The sequence below is a fragment of the Neolamprologus multifasciatus genome, chromosome 17 (assembly GCF_963576455.1).
Source record: "Neolamprologus multifasciatus chromosome 17, fNeoMul1.2, whole genome shotgun sequence".
Lineage (NCBI taxonomy): Eukaryota > Metazoa > Chordata > Actinopteri > Cichliformes > Cichlidae > Neolamprologus > Neolamprologus multifasciatus.
This window is the reverse complement of record NC_140455.1, coordinates 31,802,165-31,826,907: the sequence shown is the minus strand read 5'-3', so window position 1 is coordinate 31,826,907 and position 24,743 is coordinate 31,802,165. Positions and strand designations below refer to the sequence as shown.

General features: G+C 40.8%; 1 protein-coding gene across 1 annotated transcript in view; it reads right to left on the bottom strand.

The window, feature by feature from the left end:
* The window catches only part of dock4b (dedicator of cytokinesis 4b), a 139,033-nt gene that overhangs the window by 42,300 nt on the left and 71,990 nt on the right, over positions 1-24,743 (bottom strand). Inside the window, 16 exon segments of the mRNA XM_085136831.1 lie at positions 635-710; positions 1,247-1,341; positions 2,488-2,586; positions 2,946-3,080; positions 5,515-5,651; positions 6,072-6,264; positions 9,061-9,231; positions 11,027-11,108; positions 11,894-11,994; positions 12,693-12,776; positions 13,012-13,109; positions 14,002-14,155; positions 16,937-17,043; positions 19,350-19,512; positions 20,030-20,154; positions 23,042-23,167. Of these exon segments, the coding sequence (XP_084992957.1) occupies positions 635-710; positions 1,247-1,341; positions 2,488-2,586; positions 2,946-3,080; positions 5,515-5,651; positions 6,072-6,264; positions 9,061-9,231; positions 11,027-11,108; positions 11,894-11,994; positions 12,693-12,776; positions 13,012-13,109; positions 14,002-14,155; positions 16,937-17,043; positions 19,350-19,512; positions 20,030-20,154; positions 23,042-23,167 (1,946 nt within the window).

Here is a 24,743-nt window from a genome sequence, read left to right as displayed (position 1 = left end):
TCTACTAATGTAGAGGGGATTATCTCACAGAGTGCAATACTTCACCTATATCACTCATGGGGAGAGGTGCGACAATTAAAACGATGGCCTAAAATCAGCCATCAGTCTATTCATTGGTTTAAGACACTAGACTCAAACATCTCAAAATGTTTATGAAAACAACAAACCATCACGAATCAGTTTAAAAACGCTACAAAAGCCAAAATGCACTGGTGGTCTACAATTACCCTTTTTTTTCTATATGTTTCCAAATGGATCAAATCAAGCCTGTTAGATAGTCCATGACTGTACCTGGTTAAGCACCATATAGAAAAAAATACTGAAACCAGATTAAGTATTTGATGTTGGCATAAAGTATATTTATTGTTCTTTCTTCTGTTTTTTAGCTTTCAGCTCACAGCTGCACAGTCTGCCTTAAGCATCTAAATAATAGTATTAGCTCAATTTTATATCCATGTCTCAGTTTTTGTGATGTGTGATGATCCATATTATATATGTGTATGCCTGTGTGTCAGTAGTAAAGTAATGCAGCAGACTTTTTGAAGCTATTTTGACATTCAGACGTCTGAAGCACTGCAGCACTGTTCAGACAACACGCACACACACGCACACAAAGCCTGCCAACTTTCCTTACCTTGTAGTCAAACTTGTCATTGAGGAAGTTTTTCCTCAGAGCGTCAGAAAGGTAGAGGACAGTTGTGATGATGACACTAAAAGAACAAAAAGGGACGCAGAAAGCAAGAGGTGGAGAAGATTACTACTGTGTCACCTAGGAGGGGAATCTGTCATTTCCATTCTGCACTGCTAAAGGAAAATACGAGCAGAGAGGCAAAACCATAAACAGCTAAGGCATAACATTTTTAAGTTACACTTTTCTGCCTGACAAAACTTTTTTATTATGAAACAACTGTTACTTGTTTTCCTGTATGATATCATCTCTGTGTCACTTGATAGTGACCTCCATACCATAATATGGATGGATAAGCACTGCACTTACTCTCATATTAAATGAGCACACTACATTCAAATCTCTCCATCTTCTGAAGCTTTTTGTGCGATCAAACTCAAGTGTTAACTGAGAGAACCGAGGTTGAATATTTTAGCAGATGAAAGCACACAAACAGAATAAACGACCAGTTGTGAGTGAGACGCATACTGCATATCTGCATGAGCCTCTGATTTCCTGTCTGTCCTCATTCGTGTCCTCTTCCTGCTTTCCTTGATTTGTTTGCGTGTGTGTTCTTACTTGTTCGTGACCAGTCTCATGACAGTCCAGTCTTTAGGGAACATTTCTGGTCGGATTAGGATCCTGAAGACTGTAAAGATATGAAGGAGGAAATCCTGCAACACAAACACACGCAAAACAACACCAAGGTCCATTAAGTTTGTTACTCAGTAAAGAGTTATTGCACAAGAAAGATTCGGGATGGAGCTTATTTTTGACAACCATTTACTATCTTATTATATATTAGGTATAATTTAAAATATCTAAAAGAAATGTCTCTGTCCCAGTTGGCCATTTTAATATTTTCTAGCTATAAGCTACTTCTTGACTTCTCTTTATCTCTGCACGCTCCGTGGGAAAATAAACAACCTAAAACTTCACTGTAGGTCCTTTTTCCATTTGTACCTCCTCAGATAGACTTGGATCGACCGATTTTCCATTAACAAACAAGATGCTCTTATGACTCATCGAGTGACACCACTGACCAGCCAATTGGTGGCATTTTAGAACCTGCTTGGATCGCTTTGGAACCCTGGCCATACAGGTACTATGACCTAATGAAAAACCCTGAAACCTGTGGTAAGCTGTGGTGAGTTGATCCAAGTAGGTACTAATGGAAAAGGGGCTCTTTTCCAGTGTGAACCACATTAAATCTGCTCAGAGTTAGTATGAAGGTAGAACAACTTCCTCTGCATCTGTCCATGGTGCTGAATTGTTAATATCAGCTCTATTTAAGGACACTACACTGTACACAAATATCTGATCCTAACACTTCAAGTGTTAAGGCAAATGCAGATCTACTATGTAACTATGTAGTCTGTACATAGGATAGGATGTGCTGTGTTATCAACTGTAATAATATTATACACTCAAAGTCTGAGCCTCTAGAAAGATGCGCTGCACATGTGAAAGCAGTAAATCTGGTTTCATCTGCATGTTTCACCAAACCCAGCATCAGGGTTCACTTAGTAAACTCTTTTGATTACACTTTAGATGCATGTATCAAAAATAGAACTCACAAAAAGCACATTACTTCAGTTAACATTAATTCCCAATAGAGCAAACCCATGAACTTAATATCTTTCTGTCTCTTATTTTTCCTCCTGCCCAATTCTACACAATTTGTAGAAATTGTAGTAGTGCCATCAACAGGCATTAATTCTAATCTTTTACTTTTAGACTTGCAGACAGACACAATCAGGAGTAGAGACAGACAGACAGATATGGATGGAGGGATAGAGAGAAAGATCGAGTGGTCTTACCCTCAGGTCGTCTTTGCTGCTGAACGCCTGCAGCAGCTTCTGATAGTGCTTGTCACTCATCTGTCGCAGAAGCGCCAACAAACATGCCACAAATTCTCCCTGACAACACAACACATAATGAGAGGGAGAAGATGGAGCTTTAATGTTGTTGCATATTCAGGCAAACTTTTCTTTTTCTGTCCTTTTGGAGGAGAAATGAGTTTAAAAAATAAGATCTATTGTGCTTTGAAAATAATAGTGGAACTAGTAAGAATTGTACGTATGTTAACAGGATTTTTAAAAGAGTTTCCACCTTGACCTTCCTTCATCAGACAATGATGATCTCATTGTCATCCACCTCACCATTTCCACCATTCCAGAACCTCTGTTTATTAGTCTAATTACGCTTCTACATATTGTCAAGTCCTGGCATTTATAGCAGTAAACTAGCTTACAAACACACAGTAAAACACACATACAGTGACATCCTGGAACTGTAGTCTCATGGAGGTTCCAGCAGGCTGGGGCCGGTTGCTAATTTCCAAGATGGTCCTCAGTAAAACTCCCAGCAGACTTTCCACAATTAGCTCCACTTCCTCAGACACCACAAGCTCCTGGAGAGGGAAAAGAAAACACACCCATGTGAGAATGAATCACAGGTCAAAATACCACATTACCTTGAGAGAGAGAATATTAGCATTTAGAATAGAAAGAAAAAAATGTGAATCTTGAATGTAAAAGTCACTAAAATTCAAACAGACTCCATCTGTGCACTTATGTCCTCTTAAAGTTACCTGCCATTGTTCTGCTAGCACAACACTCAACCGGATTCAACAACTGACACCATTCTGCCTCCGAGCCAACGTCTACACCCCTCACCGCCCCACCACCGCTACCCTGTAATTCTATTTTCATCAGTTTTAATGAGTTTTGCACCAGAATGTGGACTAATAAGAAGTTTCAGGGCCATGCAGAACATTTTGAGACTATAACTTAAAAAAGAAAGAGGAGAATGGAAACGAATAGGAGAAGGCAGAATACAAAAGACAGAGGCAGTTAAAGATGAAAAGAAACTCAAATAGAGGGGTGAATAAACTGGTGTGTGTGTGTGTGTGTGTGTGTGTGTGTGTGTTTCTCTCTAGTCTCTACCCCTGACAAGACAGACAGGTCTTGGAAAGAGTGATAATGAGAAGTAGCCTCACTGGCACATTGACTGCCACTGCTGTCACTTCCCTTTAGATATGGTGCCAGTGGGTGCTCATGTGTGCACGCATTTGTGTATGTGTTTTTCTGGCTGCCTCTTCCACTAGCTGCCTCCTTGGCAGGGACCGGTATAAGCCCGGCAACCTGAGCAGGTACACACAGACAGGCAAATCACACAAATACACACACACAGCTCAAAGTGACTGCCGCTTTGACAGTGTCCATTGCTAAATTGATGGCTCTCATTAGTGGACTACACTGCTGCCAGTGTCCCGGTTACCAAGACTAATTGACCATAAACACGCAACAAAGCAATGCGCTATTGCAGTGTACTGGCAACAAAACTGGTGTAGGACTGATTCCTGTGGTGTTGACTTTCTTTAATTATTTTGGGAGATATAATGGGAGGGATACTGTCATGCAGATTCTTGAAAAACATCAGGAATTGAGTGCAACTGTACAAGTTTCTATGAAGCGATTACACCATATTGTTTATGATTTCAAAAAGTTATTATTCTATGACTTGGAGGAGCCAGGGATATTTGCTAACACTTTATAATAAGACATGCAACTAAGGCTGTAATTCCCGAGTGATTAAATGGTGTATTTTATTGAAATTACAATGTCTTTAAATTTACCTACAAGTACTTAACGGTGTATGCACTAGAATAAGGGGGTGACAAGTCAGATTTTTACAGGAAATAAAGAACTTGGTATACTGCAAGAACATTTCGGTAGTCTGTAAGTCATTTTAAGTAACGCATAACTTCAGGTATTTTACACGAGAGGAAATAAAAGTTATACCGCAAGTAATTTCAAGCACTGTATAAATAGTCGTCATTATTATGTAACTTCTTCATAATTTTCATGGAAAAGCACAGGTCTGCAAATTATGATGGTATTTTATTTTTTCTTGTTTGTCTTCAAAATTACCATGAAATTGTTATTATTTGTAGGCAAATATAATTTCATTGTAATTTCAAGTAATTAAAATTCCATTTAATTTCCATTGAATCAGCCCTTAGTTGTAGGAATTACACCTTTAGTTGTACACCACATTCTAAAGCGTAACCAGATCTTTATGCAACAGCACAGTCACTGCAAAGTCAGGTGAGAAGAATAAGACTGTTGTGCGTCTTTGAGGTGTGACACAATCCATCAAAAGCAACAAACTGGCAGATATCACCTTTAAGTTCCTCCCCCTGAGCTCATGGGATCTCCTTCACTCTAAGAGAAAGGCAACCTTTCATCTTGAATTTAAATTTGAGAAAGAGGATGAAATCACAAGGATCCCAATGTGGCAAACGGTGCCATCATTTGGCTCAGAAGGAGCGATCTTACACAGAAAGCCACTGTTCGATCTCTGAGTTTAATTGGACGTTTGCTCTCTGCATTACTGAAGTCTACTGAAATAGTGGGATGCAGACAGGCGCAAATGGCCAGTGGGACCTCCAGCATCCAGGGATGTAAGTGCAAGGAGTTGACTGGCCAGATTTTAAAAACTAAAAGCAAAGGCTCTAGTCAGGCCAGGCCAGGGATTTTTTTCTGGCACTAACATTTAATAAAAACCTGAAACTGTTTTTTTATTAATCAATAAAACAAAAAGAAAGAAATTCTAAAGACAGCTGTAAGCTTTTAAGAGATTACACAAATTTGGGTTTTGAGCTTGAAATATGCTTTAGATGGATTTCATTACCTGAGCTTTCTAGTCTAAGCTCAGTTAACCAGCTGTCTCAGTTTCCTCATCTGTAAGAAAGCCAGTGTATTTCCCAAAACACTGCAGTGTTTCCTTAAGGAAGCAGGGGGGCCTGACTAATGGCTCTCAGTTATGAGCGTAATACTCACCGCAGTGCCATTTTCCTCCTTCTTGATTAGAGAAAGCATGCTGGAGAGGATCTGGGCACACATGACCAGGTCTCTCTGCTCCTGCATGTGGGCCTGTAGCACTCGAAGCACCACCGGCAACAGGATGCATCGTGAATCTACAGCACAAACACATCAAAGACTTAATGAAGTAGAAATAACAGAACAGGAACAACTAAGAAAATTTTCTACACTCATTTCTCCGCGGGGCCATAATGTCTTGCTCTGCTTTCATGCTCAGTTGAAACATTATTGACTGGAACTAATGAAACTCTTGTATGACATTCATATGATTTGCATGAGGGATGTTTTTTCCCTGCTACATGCAGCCTTTGGGAGCGTGTTGCAAATAAAAAACTGACACAGTAATTCGCTTCAGTGTAAACCCTTTATTAAGAACAGTTTAATAACTTGGAATTTGGCTCACTGCAGGGTAACAATTAGCTAAGGTGTGTTCTCAAATGGGACTGCAGAGCTAAAGAGTTGTGATCACGTTCCAAATGCTGTGAATAAATGCTTTTTGTCCTACTAGTATTTACCTGGGTTTATGTAAAGCTGGCTTTCCACAGTCTTGGCAATGCACTGCAGTTTGACGGCCTCCAGGGGGCAGTCAGGATGGACGGTGGTAGGCAGGCTGCCCAGAGTCTCCCTGACGAAACCGGCCACCTCGCGCACCGTGAAGATCTTCAACAGCTCGCCGTAAATTGCCGGAAATGTTCGGAGGAACACGGCCTGCGCATAAAGAGGGAATGTTCAATAACAGGTGCAACAGGTGGAGCTCATTCTTGTTTAAATGCTTTCTCCAGGCATGGAATCACTGTGCTGAAAACCATGATGAGAGTGTTCCTATATATGTATATGCAGTCAATATTTTACCATCCATCTTTCACTAACTTTAATGATGCAAGTAGCATAATAAAGAAGCTACATCCTAATGACACTGTGAAGATGCCCTGCAGCTCAGCTCAGCCGTTAAGAACTGACTCAAGAATGAGCGACTGTACTGCTCCATTCTCTTCTTAATATTCATACTATGTTCCTAGACAGCTGTTTTATTTAGTAAACAGAGGTAAATATTTACTATTCTGCCCTGAATCACTGGCCCCACTTGGATTTAGTCAGAATTCTGGCAGGCACGGATTACGTGGATTAAGCTGAAGGACAGCTAGGATTGCTGCCCATCACTTGTTTGTAGCTGGCTGTCAGATTCTCCTTCTTCCTGTCAGGTTCTGTCAGTTTCTCATTATATAGTTGAGAAAAAAAGACTAAATATCTCCCCTTTGAGTCTCTCTTTTTTTTAACACTAACGTTCTTCTTCTCTGGGACATTCTGGCAGAAGACAAATGCTGTTTTGTTTTCCAGCAACTGTCAAAGATGTTTTCTTTAAAAAAAATTATCCATTTAAATAAGGCAACAAGGGCCGTAACTGCCCAACTGAAGTAGCTTTTCTGAGTAATCACAGTGTGTTTACTAATTTTAGAATGCAGCATATCTAATTTTTGCATTAAATAAGCATAATTATATCAAAAGATATGTTCAAATCATGTTTTGTTTTTTTGCATTTTTACTTAACAGAAATCTAAAACAGGAGTGACAATTAAAGACCAAATTGCCAATCTCAAGTTGTTCTGCACATTATAAATTCCATATGTGCAGGAAACAGTTTGCCTATCTGTATATGGGTTTGCTGCTTATGTTTTTGAGTGTGTATGTATTTGTGTATGCTGGCGCGTTACAGATTAAGTGGGATTAGTATTAGCGCGACCTGCATTCTCCCACTGCTATTGTTGTGTTGAGAATACAGATCAGAAGTCAGAGGGGACTAAAACAGAGGTTTTCAGACAGAGCATGGACAGAGCGCAGCTGGAATAGTTAAAGTTGCAACAGTACCGTAATTGTCGGGCTATAAGCCGCTACTTTTTGCACAAGCTTTGAACCCTGCGGCTTTTAGTCAGGTGCGGCTTTTCTAAGGATTGTCCATGATTTTTGTAATATCGTAAGAGGATTTGTTTTGTTTGTTCCGCTGTTCTCCGGCACTACGTTGCCTGGCGGAAGGATCGGGGTTCAAGAGTGGTATGTTGGTCACATGTCCGTCCGCCAGGCAACGTAGTGCCGTACGAAGTAGCGCGAAAAACAAACTTCAAAGTAGCGCTACGCGTTCAGCGGGAGCCGTGTATGATGAGCGGCGATAAACTTGCGAAAAGCAAGTTATGCCCAACTCCACCAGTGGATTCTGACAGCGTGGAAAAGTGAGAAAACATCCACGATCACCAACGGATTTCGAAGGGCTGGACTGCTGCATGATGGAGAGGACACCGCCACGGCCCTTCAGAGGGTGTTCGACTCTGACACTGACAACGAGGATTTGTTTGGTTTTGAAAGTGACAACGAAGGAGAGAAGCGGAGAGTGGATGACGAAGCCATCCTGAACCTGTTCGTATCTGACACTGCAGAAGAGGACTTTGGTGGTTTTAGTGCGCAGGAAGAAGAGAAAGATGGTGGTGAATGACTGACTTTTCTTCTTGTTAAAGCCGTGTCACTGCACCTGAGCTTAAAAGGTAGTCCGAATCTATTTTTCTGGTGTGCTGTAGGTTATTGTTATGTACTACATTTGTTACTCGTTTATGAAGCACAGTACATGTTTCGTACTTGTAATTACCGCTGCTTGTACATATACCTAAAAAGTTATGCAAATATGTACCCATAACTTGTTTTTCAAAATATTAATAAAAGGGTTGTGTCTCCAAACAGCCATCTCTTTCCTGACAATTCCCTTTGTGCATATTCTCTTACATATGATAAGTCAACATTGAAACACCTGCGGCTTTTAGTCAGGTGCGGCTAATGTATGTACAAAACAGGATTTTCCCCTGATTTTAGCTTGTGCGGCTAATATTCAGGTGCGCTTTGTAGTCCGGGAAATACGGTAATCTGATTCTTGAAGATTCAAAGTGAGGTTTTTGCAAACATGTGTAGTTCGTTATGGCTGCTAAAAGAAAAGACATGTTTAGATTTTGTGTGGGTGAGGTGAACGCTAAAAAATATAGGAAAATATGAGAAATTTAAATGGATTATCCCGGATAAAGAAGACATAAGATCAGATGGACACCACAGCACCAAAACATGTACCACAGGAAAGAAAATTGTTTTTTTTTCTCCACAAAAAACCAAAAGAGTGCACAAATACACCACTGCACAAGCATCTGTTTCTGGTGTGTAATTAGGATTATCTTTGGGGTCTTTAGCTTGTTTTGTTTTGGTCTTCTTTGAAATCAGTGAAGGCAGCTGCCCTGCTGTGCAGACCTCCCACTGATCAAGGAAAACCTGCCACAGAAATCCCTGTTCTGCCTCCAAACCCTCTGGCAGCATGAAATTCAATTACAGCCAATTTCTCACCTTTCACAACTGCACCAACAGGAGCCCCTGAGAAAGACAACATCAAGTGGCGCACATTTTCACATTCAGATTCACACAATCTTAAGATACGCTCATGCCTGTCACTGATTTTTCACACAAGCCCATACACACCTGTGTCTGTGCGACGGGCGTGGTGCCTTTGTTCTCCTGCGAGAGGAAGAAGCGGATGGACATGAACAACTCGTGAATGCAGACTCTGAACTCTTCCTCATTCTGGCCTCCTGTAGCGAGCGAAAAGAGCCGACGGGACTGGATGATGTACTTAAAAATGTACTCGCTGGCCTGAGAGGAAAGAGGAAAACAGGAAAAAAGAATTTGTCCTCTGCCGCCTGATGGAAAAAAGCACAAAAGTTCCTTCCAGGGAAAGTTGTCAGATAATAGAGAATTCGTACATTTTGTCCTGATAAATTATATCCAATCTCTTATTATTTTATTTATCTCAAAGTCAAAAGTACCAGACTATTCAAATAAAATTGCCAGCAATTCTGATAATGGATTCATCATTTTGAGTTTTTGAGTCAAGCATGAAGAAATTAATTGAAACAAAACAAATAAGTCACTCTGGCATTGTGATCTCAAGGGCCACTTGAGGCTGTCCAGTACTCACAGATGTTAATGTGAGGGTGCCCAATTTAAAAACAGTAGTAGACAGATTTACAGTCAGGGTGGAGATTTATGCTTCAGTGGGAGATGTACACCATAACCACAAACCCTTCTGAAACCAAATGCCATAACATACGGTGTAAGCTAACGTGCACCTCCTTAGATATAACCGATGCAATAAAGTAACGTGGCTAACTGCGCATCGCATCGAACTATTGCCAACTTATTAAAATCAATAATAATGATAGCATCAATATAGGGCTCTCATATGTCAACAAATTCATGGAGGGAGATCACTAAAGCTACTTTGGATGCCAATTTGTTCTTTCAAGGCACGTAGGAGCAAATTTTCACACACATCAGCAGTTTAAATTGCATCTTTTGTATTGTATCCAACTGTAACTGTAAGAGCTTAAAGCTCTGGATAATTAATAGAGCGGCTGCTTTGAATAACAAGTTGGTGCCTTTAGCCATCTGCTCGGAGATCCCCTCAATTAATGTAAGTCACTGAACTGGATCTCTCCGACTGTATGTCTCGTGGAAGACGTTTAATGCAATTACCTGACAAATAACATGGCTGCTTATTTAACATACTGTCAAAGACGCCCATGCTCCAGTTTCTAAAGTGAGTGAAAGTTCTATTTTATTTATAAGTTGACTTACATGGCAGCAGGTATCTGTGTCTCTCTGACAGCATAAATCATGCAAGCAGTTACATGATTTATTTTTCCAAATTAGGTCATTTGTGGGTACAAAACAAAAAACAACAACACTGAGTAAAATGCCCATCTTGAAGCTTCAAAACCAATAGCTGACATTGATGTGACTACCAACATCTTTAATATACAGTCTATGGCAAAGTCTTGAAATACATGAATTTAAATAAATAAAACAATTTTATTCACGATAACCTTTCATTTTATTTTTATTGAGCTCATTTATGATATAGCAGTTTTTTGACAGTGATCCGCTTTGCTTTTTATTAAAAAAGGAATGTGCCTTGTGCCTAAGCACCTTGACATGTTAGATACGCAATTAAACCCGTCTAAAGAGATTTTCTTATCTGCTTCTACGTGGAAAAGCCTGCAAGCACATCTGCACTGTATCGCTTATTCATTATTTACTACACTACAGATTACCATTTCACTTCTGGTGCAGAATCTATTCTGTGAATGTTAAACGAGGAGCCACAGTTTGGGTGCCGCAATGTGCTCCACTGACAGTGTGTCTGCATGAGTCATTAGAAAAATGTGATGAGGATTCCCAACACTAGAGGCACCATGCTTCTGCTCATTAAAATTGCATGCAGTGTAATAGACACAGGTGGGGGATAACGAATGGTAGAAGAACGTATGAATTAGCAGGAGTGGCAGTGGATGGCGTCGTTGTGTGCATCGGTGCATTTGTGTATCGATAAAGGCAGCTGCATTTACAGTTTGAAATACTGGCCTGGCTGTCTTTGTGCGTGCCTCACCTTGAGCACCTGCTGTATGTGATCCTGATGCTCTGCATCAACAATGCGGTCCACGTACCACTTCAGCACTTTGATCAGGTCCCTGGAGGAGACACACACACACAGTACAACTAGTTACCACTAGCTGCATGCTTCTCTCACTGGATTTGGCAAATATAGATGAGACAGTGTCATGTTTTAAAATGTAACGCTCTATCATCCATTATTTAAATGAACTCTGGTCACATTAATTCATCAATACAATACTACAGCTGTGTGTAATAATCATGAAGCTGCAGGCTGACAAGAGTAATAAAAGCTCCTTGCCACACACCCACTTGTAATCTGTTTCAGTTTTTTTTACTGCTGCTTTAAATGGTCGAACTTAATTAAACTGTTCAACTCAAGAGATCATCTTCATCCAGCGGTGCGCTTCTGACACATATGGCATTGAGTATTTATGAGAGTACTCTTTAAGTATCTTGGTTTCCTGTTTAGAGCTTCTAGAAATGTGGCAGTGGTGTGTGTGCTTACAAAAGAAAGTTTAACAAAAATATCAGAAAACAGAAATGGGTACAGACTGAAAGAAACAACTGGTGAGGTGAGAATAGCAGGTGTGTGATGGAGGAGAAATGAAATCCAGGGAGGCAAAAGTGAGCACAATTTTCTAATTCACTTTTCATCCACCAGGGGGCACCATAAGCATTTCATTCAATCTTCTATCAAAGCACAGGACTGAGCAAAGCTGCCTCTCAGCATTGACTAGGTTGGACTCTCTTGTCCTGCCTACCTCTTGTGATATCTTATTAGAATACAATGTGTGGTTCTGTGATGTAGCCTTGAAAATCTGCAGCATTTGTTACAAGTGAATGCTGGAACATCACATACCTGTAGGACAAAGCTCCAGCAAAGTGGCTTTCGATGTAGGTGTCCATGACTGGTTTAAAGTGCTGGAATTTGCTGTCCTGGAGAAGGTTGATGATATGGACCTAGAGTAAACAGAGAAGACAACTTAAAAAAATCATGTTGGCATATCGCTTAAAAAACCCTAAAGAATTCTGTGTATTTTAATAAAGTTTTATCTAAGATGCATGAATTTAAAATTGCACCTCTCATATGAGGCTACGAGATCAAAAAGAAACTAAAGGTAATTACATGCGGCACACAAATCTCTAGAAATATTTTTAAAAACCCATCGCTTCATGTCTGCAGCTTGTTGTATGATCTGAGCTTGTCCAGCCACAGAGCACGAGTCCATTCGTCCAACCTGTTTGATTGATCTCGAGCAACATAAAGAAAACCTGATGGCTACAGCGGCCCACTAGACCTTTTCATCGCTGATAACGCCACAGTGAGAGGAGAAAGTGTGCTTGTGTGTCAGTGTGAAACTGATTTGGAGAGAGAGAGAGACATGAGGAGACAGAGACAGAAAGAAAGAGAGAAAGAGAGAAAAAGATCGATCTCCGGGCTCACACTATCAGCTCAGTGCAGCATGACCAGGTTGAGATTGCTTCAGCGAGCTCTGAAGCGTTACATCACTAGATCTTTCTCTTGGAGTTTGTGTATCTGCTCTTACTGTTGACTCAAACACTATCAGATGGCTCCTGATGTGAAGAAAAACTGAGAATGCGCACACACACAAAAAAAAATCTGCGACACGACTGGGCCATTTGGACAACTGACTCACCAGTGAATCAAACACCTTAAGTCCATATCTCTGGGAGCTTTCATCCAAAATCCCGAAGAGGGTGTCCAAGGTGTCCTGGAGAAACTGTTAGAGAAATACAAAACAGGCTTTCATTTTCTCAACCTGAACTTTAAATACATTTTGACTGAAATAAAACAGTGACACTTCATTCTTAACAGTGAGCTTTACTGTACAATATAAAGCACCTTGAGGCGACTGTTGTTGTGATTTGGAGCTACATAAATAAAATTGAATTGAATTGAACAAGGCAAGAAAAAGCAGGGCCAAATCATGGACGAGGGTCTGTCTGCTGGCCTACTTTGACAATCTCCGAGCCATCGATCTCCTTCAGCTTTGATAAGCTGTCGTTGATCCTCTCAGGGTGGGCTCGCCACTTCAACAGGTCCAGCATATCACCTGAAGGAAGACAACAAGGAGGGGTAAGATGCAAAAAGACACATGACTTACAAAACAGTGACAAGATCAAGATGCTTCCCTTGTTTGCTTGAAAAAAAACCCCAACAACAACAACAACACAGGATTATGAGGATTATGAGAGCTGCATGCACCTCACATCACAAAGCATCATCAGGCCCTTCAATTATAGCCCCAAAGCCCCCAACGTATCCAAACAAATGATGACATTTTCAAGTGCAGCAGGATGAGGGAGATAAAAAGTCATTTTCCTGTGCAGGATTCCCCAGACATACGCATGAATAAAACATAAGCTTCAAGAAGAAAGTCTTTTAGCTGTCTCTGTTGAACCTGAAATGTCTTTTTGCAATTTTATACTCAATATTCTGTTTGTGTTGTTACATTACTAATTTTGGTTGTCTTAAAATGCATCTCAAAGGATAAATAAACAAAGAGTGTTGCAAGTGAATTATGCTTGTAATTTTAAAGTTTCTATTCAAACATTGACTTAGCCTTCTAGCCATGCTGAAATCCCAAACCCAAAAGCATAAGGACTTATTAGTTCATTAGTGAGTTTTGCAGATCGGAAGCCGCTCCTACCATATTGCTTATTCACTGGTTTGTTCGCACACTAGGGAGGGGAACATCAGTTCAATACTTGCACAGAACCCATCTCTTTGACTTCCCTTAACATATGGCATTTCTACATTTTCTTCAGCCTCTTTTGAAGCCCTGATTGCATTCTTTGTAACACTTGCTGATCTATAGAACCACACAGAACCAGCTAGTGAAGTGCTGCACAACTAAACTCCCAATTAAAATCTGTAAAAGTGTGGCGGCCAAAAACAGTTCAGCAGGCAAGCGACCCAAATGTCGATGCCTGAGTCTTGTTTACCGTTCTGCGTGAGCTTGGTGGAGCAGAGGAAGCTGGTGATCCAGAAAGATTCCTTGGTGCCTTTCAGCGTCTGATTGTTAGACGGCAGGTTGGGCTTGGAGAACGGCTGCTTCAGGTAGCGTGAACAGTCAGCCAAGCTGGTGTTCTCCTCGCACTGCAAGGAAACCAAGCAAAAAAATAAATAAAGCACAACTTTTTTGAGCTGCCACTGGCAAATGTTTTGGACAAGAGCAGAAGAATGCAAATGCCAGTTTGAACCCTCAGTGTGTCCGATTAAAAACAGAGAATGAGGGGAGATACAGGAAAAGGTGGATGATTTTTCCAATTGCTTTTCAAAAAGGTAATATGTGGGCATACCACATCAAAGATCTTGGGTGGAATCTACATCAGACATATTTAGCCTGAAAGGATGATTAAATTAGAGATCAGCGATGGAGGATTCACACAGGCATCTTTTCAGGCTTTAATACTCCTTCTTTGCATTCATTTTGAATTAAGTAATGACCTGTATTGCCCAATAACTGACCAGCAGATCCATCACTTTGCTTTACTTGCAATAGTAAAAAGTTTACACTTTTGTCTATTCAAAAGCTTCAGTGCTCGTTTCTGCTAGCTAGCCTAATCATGTCTGTAAATATTTTGTGAGAGGTAGGTGGTTGCTCTGTAACTTGTCATCCAACATCAAAATAAAGGAGAAGTTGATCCTCATGGTGGCTAATCATCCCGTCATATATTGAAGGTAGAAATAGGCTCGTTTCTGAACAAAGTGTTCTTAGCTTTCCTTGTAAATCTCTGAACCATCAGAAACCCCCAACTGTTGAAGCAATATGTGTGACTTCACCAACTGCCTCTGCAAGCTCCTTTGCAACCAACCTCTGAATCAGACCCTTCTTTTCATGTTGTGTCTGATTCCACTGTTATATCTGTTGTCATTAAGGCCTGGTCTGCTTGGTACCAAGAATCTTGTTGCTGCTCTCCTTCCTCACCCTCTTATGTGGGGAAATTGCTTAAACAGAGGCAAAAAAACAAAACAAAAGACAGTCTTCTTTTTACTGAAGAGGTCTTGACTGAAATTAGGCTACGTTCACACTGCAGGCGAAAGTGCATCAAATCCGATTTTTTTGACCCTATGCGACCCATATCCGATCATGGTATGACAGTGTGAACGGCACAAATCCGATATTTTCAAATCCGATCTGGGTCACTTTCGTATGTGGTACTGAATCCGATACATATCCGATGTTTTAGAAAGCGACTGCTGTTTGAATGGTCATGTCGCATTAAATCCATCTTTTACGTCACTGACACAAGACAGACGGCAATTATCAGCGCCGGAGAAGAGCCTGCGAAGACATCGTGAACGCTTCCTGGCCATCCAGTGAAGATGTCAGTGAAACTGTTGGGAAGACAACGTGAACATTTTATTTGTACTGTATAATCTGCAGATTCTGACAGAAATCTGCAACTATCCTTTGAAGCACCGCTCCTCTCTAAAACAGCAATAGGGATAATTATTTTGTTATTTACATTATTATGTAAATAACAAAATAACTTAAAGCAAAAATTGGGAAACGTAAAGTCTGAAGTCTTTATATTAAGGGCCATCAGTCAAACAATACTGTTTGCTCTGGGTCTAAACAGAGCGCGTTGTGCGTGACGTCTTCTTTTGCGCATGCGGGCCGCGTTGAGCGTTCACACTAGAGCGCGTTTGCTGTCGCATTTTATTTGCAGTGTGAACGAGCAGACAAAAAAATCGGATTTGATCAAAAAATTGGAATTGAGCATTAAGACCTGCAGTGTGAACGTAGCCTTAGATTGTCTTGTGTTATGATTTAACACGCAGTCCTACATCTGAAGCTGTTTGAGCTCCAAAGCTACCAAAGAGTTTGGACTGCTCCTGTGTGTCTATTTTAGGCCCGAGGAGAAACTAGGCCATGCAGTTTCATTGAGCTTTTCAGCAACTTTCATCTGGCATTACAATGGGCCTTTACCCCCCTCTATGGTGGAGACACACAGGAAAAAGAAAGCAGTCCACTAAAACCAGCAGGCTCAAAATCTGGGTTTTGGTAAGAGTAAATCTTGCAACCTGACATGAAAAAGTACAAAGAAAATAGCATTTTTCTTCAGTTTATATACTGTTGAACTAAACCATAGATAATCATAGAATAAATACATCATATTTTTGGACCCCTTACTGCCAATAAAATGCATGAATGCACTCATGTTTCTTTTCCTTCCACAGAACTGGACACACCCTTCGCCTGCAGCTGAGGAAAAGCATCTAGTCTGCAATTATTCCGAATTACACCCAAGACAGCATTGCAGCAGCTTTTAACTGTGGATACTGGTCATTTTGTTTCAGACCATTGATACGACAAAGCTGTGGGGCGCTTAAAACGTAGGGAGAAAAGGTGATTCTGAATAAGGAGATGCAGAATAACAAACAGAAATACAGCAACACTTACGCCTGGATAAATTCAACCTCACAGCTTGGCAATGTTATGTAAGCGGACTCACTGGCGTGCAACCCTGTAATTGAGTGATGCAAGCTGTTTGGTGGCCGGTGGCTCTTAACTGTATCACAAAAGACTCTCACAATTTGCCATTTAGAGACAATGATTCACGTAATCATATACAGGGCACAATCCCATCCAAATTATCCTTGACAGCACCTGTGAGATGCAAAACAATCAACAGGTTCAGTTAAGATCACAACTAAACTACAATCTACTGATGGACATGAGATTATATCTTTTTTTTAAAGATATCACAATCTTAGATGAACCTGCACAACACTGTGAAGGTTTCTGCAGTACAACTATATACACTATATATAAGCCAAAAACGGATATCCTGCCAAGAAGAGGTTAAAATTGATTTGGTACTCCCCCCCAGTCAAAGCCTACAGTAGATGGTGAGGGTATGCAGGTCTTACCTTATGGATAATGAGCTCATGGGTGCCATCTGGCAGAGTCCTTCCGTCCTCTTGCATCAGAGGAACAAAGGAGTAGCCAAACAGTTTCTTCTCTCCCTTGTCTTTAGCTGTCAAACAACAACACATGGACATGATATTGAGTCCAAAAATAGAACAGCCCAGACTGCGTCAAAACAAAAATGCTTTCTTTTTTAGACTTAACAGCAGCAAATTAGTATGCTGAATTATTTGTATGTTTCCAGGGAGAAGAAAAGTATTTATTCAAAGGCTCTGTGAGGAACCTTTGACTGCTGAAGGTGCCAATCAGTGGGTATACAAGTGCAAAGATGTGCAAACGAAGTGTGTGCTCCTGCTCATTTTAGTACAATCAAACATTAAGAGCCTTGGTTGATATAGGGTAAACAACAGAGGTTTCAATATATAAAACCTGAGCTTTGCATATGTAAGGCAATTAATTTTAATTTTGAAACATGATGTAATTTATTTTTTATTAACAGGAAAATCTAAAGGACACCTCTAATCTTTCCATCTGTACTCGGAAATTCACTACCCCTTTAATCACACTTGCATAACGGTAGGATGTGAGATAACTAAGCAAAAAGTTGTTGTTTTTTGGGTTTTTTTTAAGTTGATTTACTCTTTTGAGGATTTGATTAATGTGGGAAGCTTTATCTGAAAGTTCTGGGCATAATTTGCAGTATGAACACATGTAATCTGATTTATCTGCTGCTTTAGCAGTGAAATGTTAATGCGTGCACAGCGGGAAGCAAAAGCAGAGCATGGAAAGTTTCTATTTCCTTTTATTGCAACACCAGTGATTTATTTAACAGTGTCTACTAGTCTTTTGTGAGTTTGTATGTTTGTGTGTGTTGTCTTTCCCAAGAGAAATACGTTTTTAATGCATCAAACTAGAAACTGTTGTCTCATTTCTCTGTGGCTTGTTATTCAGGTTTTCTACTCACAAAGACCACTAATTACCATTGCAATAAAAATATTTTTAGTTCTATCTGCAGTTTGGATCATGGATAAGGGGAGTACAATAACAAAATTTAACAGATAGGCCATCAGTCCAGTCATATATGCCATGACAATGAGAAGTTAAAGTGGAGACGGGTTGTAAAGTGGCTTGCAGCTGTGCAGCAGTAATGGAGGCAGGCTAAACCACTGCCCAGGTACCCTATGCTAAGTTTAAGGGCATCAGCATCAGCTGATGTTGGACCTGAGCCTAACTTTGCGTCCTGAATGATTGCTGGTACCATTATGCCACTGCAGTGCCACTTCATTGGGGCAATCAAGGCAAGTAAAGCAAAGTTAAAGCAGTCACTCTTGTTATATATAAAACAGTATTTATCCACTATAAGTTACTGCTTGTTTGCAACATCCTTTAAATTACAGCCTTCTTGTGGCCGCAGTTTGTAATTATCTCAGGTTGCCTTTTTGTAAAGAGTCCAAACATGGCAGTTTTGAGGCTCTATAATGGAAGGAACTGCTTAATAATTCATATTATTAATAGAAAAAGAAGCGCAAGACCCACACGCAGTAACATGCCGTTTTACTCATAAAGGTACAGCTTCTCTTGTAAATTGATTCAACTGGTTCAGAATTGTACTGTATAAACAACCAGTTAATAAAGCATTGCACAGCTTATACTGGCAGGTCCTTATTGTTCCTATTAGCCCCATTTAGAAGCAACACTGGATAATAATGAGTTCAAAAACAAAGTAGCAGTTAAAGGCATAGTCAGAAAACCAAACCTTCCATTAAGCCTTAACTGAAAATGAGAGTGTGTGCTAATCAGAATTTTGCAGGCAGGTTGCCCCCGAATTTGGAAGCCCTTATAACATGTGTAATATGGCCTCCTCAGTTTGGTGTCACCACAGGCTTAAATTGGGCTCTTAATAGGGAGCCTTTAGGTGGGAATACTAGCACTGCCAGCAGTAATAAGGCTACTATATCTGCTGCACACAGCCACACAGCCTCACAGCTTGGCATAATAATATCGACTTGTTATGAGAGAAGAGACCTGGCCTTCTCCCCAAAGCACAGAAAGAATGTGAGAGGGAGTGAGGCATACTTTGATTATAATTAAAGTTTTGTCTCATTAGGAAATGAGAAGTTGGACAAACTAGTATCAGTACCAAAGTCGAAAAAAAGAGCTTAGACACTTGGAAAATGAATACTTCTTTCAAAGGTTTATCAGTGATGTGCCTGGAATTGCAGGGCACAGTGGAGTCAGTGCAGAATGTCTGGTCTTTATCTTCAACTTCCCAAGGTATTCAGCTGTGAAGAATGCAGCTCCTCACGCATTCACACCACAAGCCGACGGTGTATTAAAATGCGCGAAAAACTTGCCAAAAATGTGTTCGCTTAACCTTTCCTGAATAAATAAACCGACAAACCTATTTTCACTTACTGGAGCAATGTCGAAACTCAAAGCGGACGTGCGACCCCCGAAACATGTCGACCGGAATAGGGAGCTTGATCTGGTCGCCCCAGCGGGGACTGTTGTTGTGATACAACACCAAGGAATGGTACTCATCCACACTTGGTTCACCTGAGCCAGCTGCCACATAACCCTGAAAGATATAAAGAATATTATATTATATTAACGTTTCCCAAACAACAACAAAACAGTCAGAAAAGAGAATGGCCTCAAGGGCGAGGCAGACCGAAAAGGACACTGTGAATTAATATGTCAGCTAGAAATGTGTTGTAAACCTTCCAGAGCCAACAAAAGGCAATAAAGTGAGGAAGACAAGGTTTACATTTGTGTTTATGTGTTTTGGATGGGGGTTGCGTGCCATGTAGTGGCAGCAGCAGTGACAGCAGGGTTATATTTGACTCTATTTTCTGTCCAAGGCCTAGGCTGTGCAGGAAACCACAGAGGCAGACTGTCACAGTGCTGCACCAGAAATGGGCAACACACTAGAGAGACACTTAGATCCTCATCTGGGTCAGCAATGTCCAAAAAAGACGCCTTTTTTTCTTAATAGTGTGCAACTGGTTAGGGATTTAAATCTATTAGCCATAGTTGTTGTGTCTAGCAACAAAACTGTTTATATTTGCTAAGTAAGACGCAAAAGCAGTGTTCACCTTTAGGATCTGTCCATCAATATCCAGCACATACACGGTGATCTCTACATTCCTCGCCACGCTCTTCCCCCCCTTCTCAAACTCTCCTTTCTCCAGTGTGACGTAAAGGTCGTTTCTCATCTCTCCTGCAGGAAAGAGGCAACAAAGCATTGATTATGCACATGAGCTAGCATTATTAATGAGCGCGCTGCAGATTCTCTGCGTAATTCCTCCTGGCAGGGGTGGACAGCATTTACATTAGGTGGCATTTGATGATATATTTTCTGCTGACATGAAATATGACATCTGGCTGCCAGAATGTTCAACAATTAAAGACTGCTCTTTGTGTGGTGTGTGTGTGTGTGTGTGTGTGTGTGTGTGTGTGTGTGTGTGTGTGTGTGTGTGTGTGTGTGTGTGTGTGTGTGTGTGTGAGAGAGAGAGAGAGAGAGAGAGAGAGAGAGAGATGGGGGACACTGGCATTTTTAAGTAATCAAGAAAAGAAAATAGTAATTGTTATAACATTTTAACATGTCGAGTCAAACTGTCAGTGTAGTTGAGCCTGACAAAGGTCAAATCAGGGGGTAAAAGGGGGAGAATGTGGATTTTGTTTGTTAAAGCAAAGAAGTATCGACTCGTGAGGTTGAATACATGTACTGGGCTTTCAACCAGTTACACCATTTTCTTATTACTCTTATACGTCTGAACAGGTGAGCAGTATTTAATATTTTACTTGGGGGGTGAAGCCTGAAGGGGGGTTTTGTTCTTTTTTTAAAAAAATTTAATAATTGCTATTCTGTTTGCTTTTTAATGACTTCTGAGTTTTATTTATTTATTTTTTATCCTTCATGGGGGCCACACCCCCCAGGGCTCAGAAGCAAGGACAGCACCTGAAACGATTCACGAACACAAATCGCACAAATGAATAAATAATGTACGTGTATTCAAATTGCAACAGAACCCTCACTCTTTCCTATTAATCAATCTATCCCAGGACATAGGCTTACGGTAACTGTGCATATTCATACTGTTTGAGAGCATAATCATTGTTCAGTATCACTTCAAGCTAAAACATCTGACTTATAAACAACCCTGCAACAAATGCAGCCTTTTCTGGGCTTCTCATGTGCTGCAATCTGGGAAAATAATCTGAGGAAGAAATAATCTTTGTCTTTGTTATAACTGCAGCTGTTCAATGACTGCAGCCATTCATATACGGTTTCCTGTGGTGGGGGAGTATAAATGCAAAGTGTGCTGGGTGAGTAAGAAAAAAAAATGTATGTGGTTTGACAAATAACTTCGGCAGGTTTCAGTGGTCGTGTCTATTGTTAGAGTTAGCACTTATTATCTACTCTTAATCAGGCAGCTACACTCTTCTTCATGATGATTTCGACTATATACATTCACCCCAACTTTATACATACAAGTACATGTACACACTCACACACACACACACAAAGAGCACAGGAAGGTCGACAGGGATACTTTTTTTTAATGTACAATGGGAAAAGAGGAAGTGGAGACGGTGGGGGGAGCAGCTGGACGGAGAAAAGAGTGTGTTTGTGTGTGACAAAGAAAATGAGAGGAAAGATCGCACACAAAACGTGGAATGAGAAATAAGAGGAAAGGCAGTCTCCTTTGCTCCTTTGCCCATGGGCAGACTTACACAAGCAGAAAGGGTGAGAGCACTTACGTTAAGGGTTTGAAGCCAGAAAAAGACAAAGGAGATGGTGTACATAAATCTTTGTTAGTGAGGTGCTGGGGGGGCCCACAGTATGTGGTTCCTCTATATCTGTGTGACCAGACAGCATATCTAGCTTTTTTAAGACATCAGCTTTTCTGTTGAGAAAGTCCCCTTATGTTCAGCTGCCTCAGAGAGCTAATTCAGCCAGTAGTTTCCTTCCCTACTTTTCCCCGGGCGTGTGTACATATAAACATGTGGCTGTGTATTTGGTACCCAGGCGATAAGACCCAATTCAGCTAAGCCCGAGGTGCATTTCCAGAAGCAGCCAAGTGTCATCTCTCTACCTTTAACAGCATGATTCATCTTTGTGAGGGTGGAATTCAAATATCTCTCGATTCATGCAGTAGGCAGAGATGTTGGGTGTAAACACGACAACTATAATAAGAATAACTATAATAATTTTGAGACAGGCCAACGAATACAATACAAAACAGAGTACCAAAACAAAAAAAATATACTGTTAACAGCCTCAAGTCTGTCAGCTAAAACTTTATGTAACAAACACTGACGTATGATAGGACGCATTAGGTCTACCCACACCTGCTGGCTGTGCGATAGTTATTGAAACCCCGTATTTACAGACAATAAATATGTTTTTACCAATAGCAGCAGCAGTTTATGGGTGACAGAAAAAAGCATTAGGAGGCGCAGGTGCTCAGTAAACACCCCTCTGTCATAATCAGGTGGGGGCACTGTTCAAATCATCCAGCTATGGCCTGGCTGTCTGCTAAACAGCCTAATACTGTCTCATGAATCGGACATTGGTGTGTATATGACAGTCTACATATGTGTGAGCTCTGCTCTCGCTGTAATAAACTCTCGACCCCTTGCTCAATGCTAGCTTTGAGGGATTACAGCCACTCGACGCGAAAATAAAGAGTGTATGAATGGAACGACAGACGGCACCTCTATCACCCATGATCAGAAACACCGCAATGAAATGAAAGAAGAATAAAAACACAATTCTTAGTTAGTTTTGACTCAGCTGATAAGCAAAGCTACACAACAAAAGGTTCATTGCACCCTGAGGGAAATGAGCGATTAGATGAGAGACTGATGTGATGTGTCACATCACATAAGCGCTTCTACTGACCCAAAGACAACGTGAAGTGAGTAATGGACAGAGTTAGCTTGCTTTATTGAGGTAAATTGCCCCCAACTGTAGATGTGCACTTTTTAAATGACACAGCGCACTTATTTTTCCACAACACTATGACTATTAGTCCCCCGGCCCCACTTTGACAACAACTGCTTTGAGACCTACAAGGTAATGTTGGTTTGTGGTATCCTACCTGGCATGATGACATCAGAGAAGCCCAGTTTCCTGGTGATTGACACACCACGGGTGAAAAGGACCATGTACTCCCGTCTTAGTTGATCTATATCCCCATGGAGGAGCTGCAGAGCCACTGCCAGACCTAAAAATCAGAGAGTGATAACATTCATTAATGAAATATCATGTTCTCATCAATTTATCATCTCTTACCCCTCACCAAAGCTCAAAATATATAACAACCATATTCCAAACCGTACACAGTTAGCAACTTTAAGGCTGGACGAAAATGTTCACAAGAGCACATCTCAAGTTTTATTCCAGCAGACTGCCAGTGATGACACTTGCATGTATAGAAAGCAAGCAGACACCCACACATATATATAAACAAGTAATGCAAACAGTCTGCGAGTCACCCCGCAGCTCTTTTTTTATTAAGAGGAAATCCTACATGATGGCTGTCGTCTCAGTTCAATATCCTTATGCAATAACTCCAAATGTCAGCAGAGCTAAATTAAAGCGTCAGCTTGTATTTAGAGCTCAAAACGCATCGCCTTGATGTCTCTGCCTGTCCAGAGAAGCAGCTACATAAACAACCTCACAGCAAGGGAATATGCAGGAGACGAGACGACGACGACAATTATTATTGTTGTGCGTGTTTCGGGGAAAGTTGGGAGGCAGTGGTGAAATGGTTCATTAGCTGTAAGAGGTTTCAGTCAATGAGCGTCAACAAAGAGACGTGACTTGTTTGCAAACTGGGTAGAGACACACTGGACTACACTACCTTACAGAAGCAGAGAAGAAGAAGGAGAAGTACAAGAGATGAATAGCACATTGAAAGCATAAAATATGTATGTTGCGTCTGTGATAATGTTACCTGTAGAAAGTGCCTACGTGAAGCCTATTTAAACAGGTTCTAAAACGGTGTCTTCTGGGTAATTTTCAAAGGCCACATATGACAGTACAGCAAAAGCTTTTAGCGTGTAGCTGTTCTTTCGATATGTCAGTTCATCGTGCATTCTATTTTAACACAATTAAATTACTTACTATTTTCAAGTACTTACAGCTCACTCTTACCTGAACAAACTTTAAATATTAGTGTTCACCAGATTAGCATGCCTAATGGTTCAGTCACGCTAGCGTAAAAATTGGATGATAACTTCCTTGTAACTAAGAACAATCAGCGGTTGCACCACAACTGCACTGAACTCTTTTTTTTGCATTGGTAAACTGACTGTAGAGGCTGAGCATGCAACTCCTCTAACCTCCGTTGACCACTTTCAATCACAAGGTAAGTGTACAGGTCGCCTGGTGGGAAGCAACCTGCCTCCAAACAATTGCAGTCTGACACAGATTGAGTGCAATCACTCTCAGACACACTGGAAATAACTGCCCTATAAATCATACATACATACAGGTTGTTCACACATTGCAATCAATCCGAATCCCGGTGGATTTATGCTTTGGTGTTAAATCTGTGCTGCAGGTACACTATAACCACAAACCATTCTGAAACCCTCCAATGTAACATGCACGTGACACGCACCCTCCTAGAAACGTATCCAAATGTCACCATCAGTGCAGTCACAAGTGGTGTTTGCCACTTGCACAGGCTACGTCGCAGGATCTATGCAGATTCTCTTCAAAAGGTTAATTCAGGTGTCGGACTGTGTCGACGATTGCAACTCACTGCCAAGTGTCTCTTTCCAACCTTGTACTTA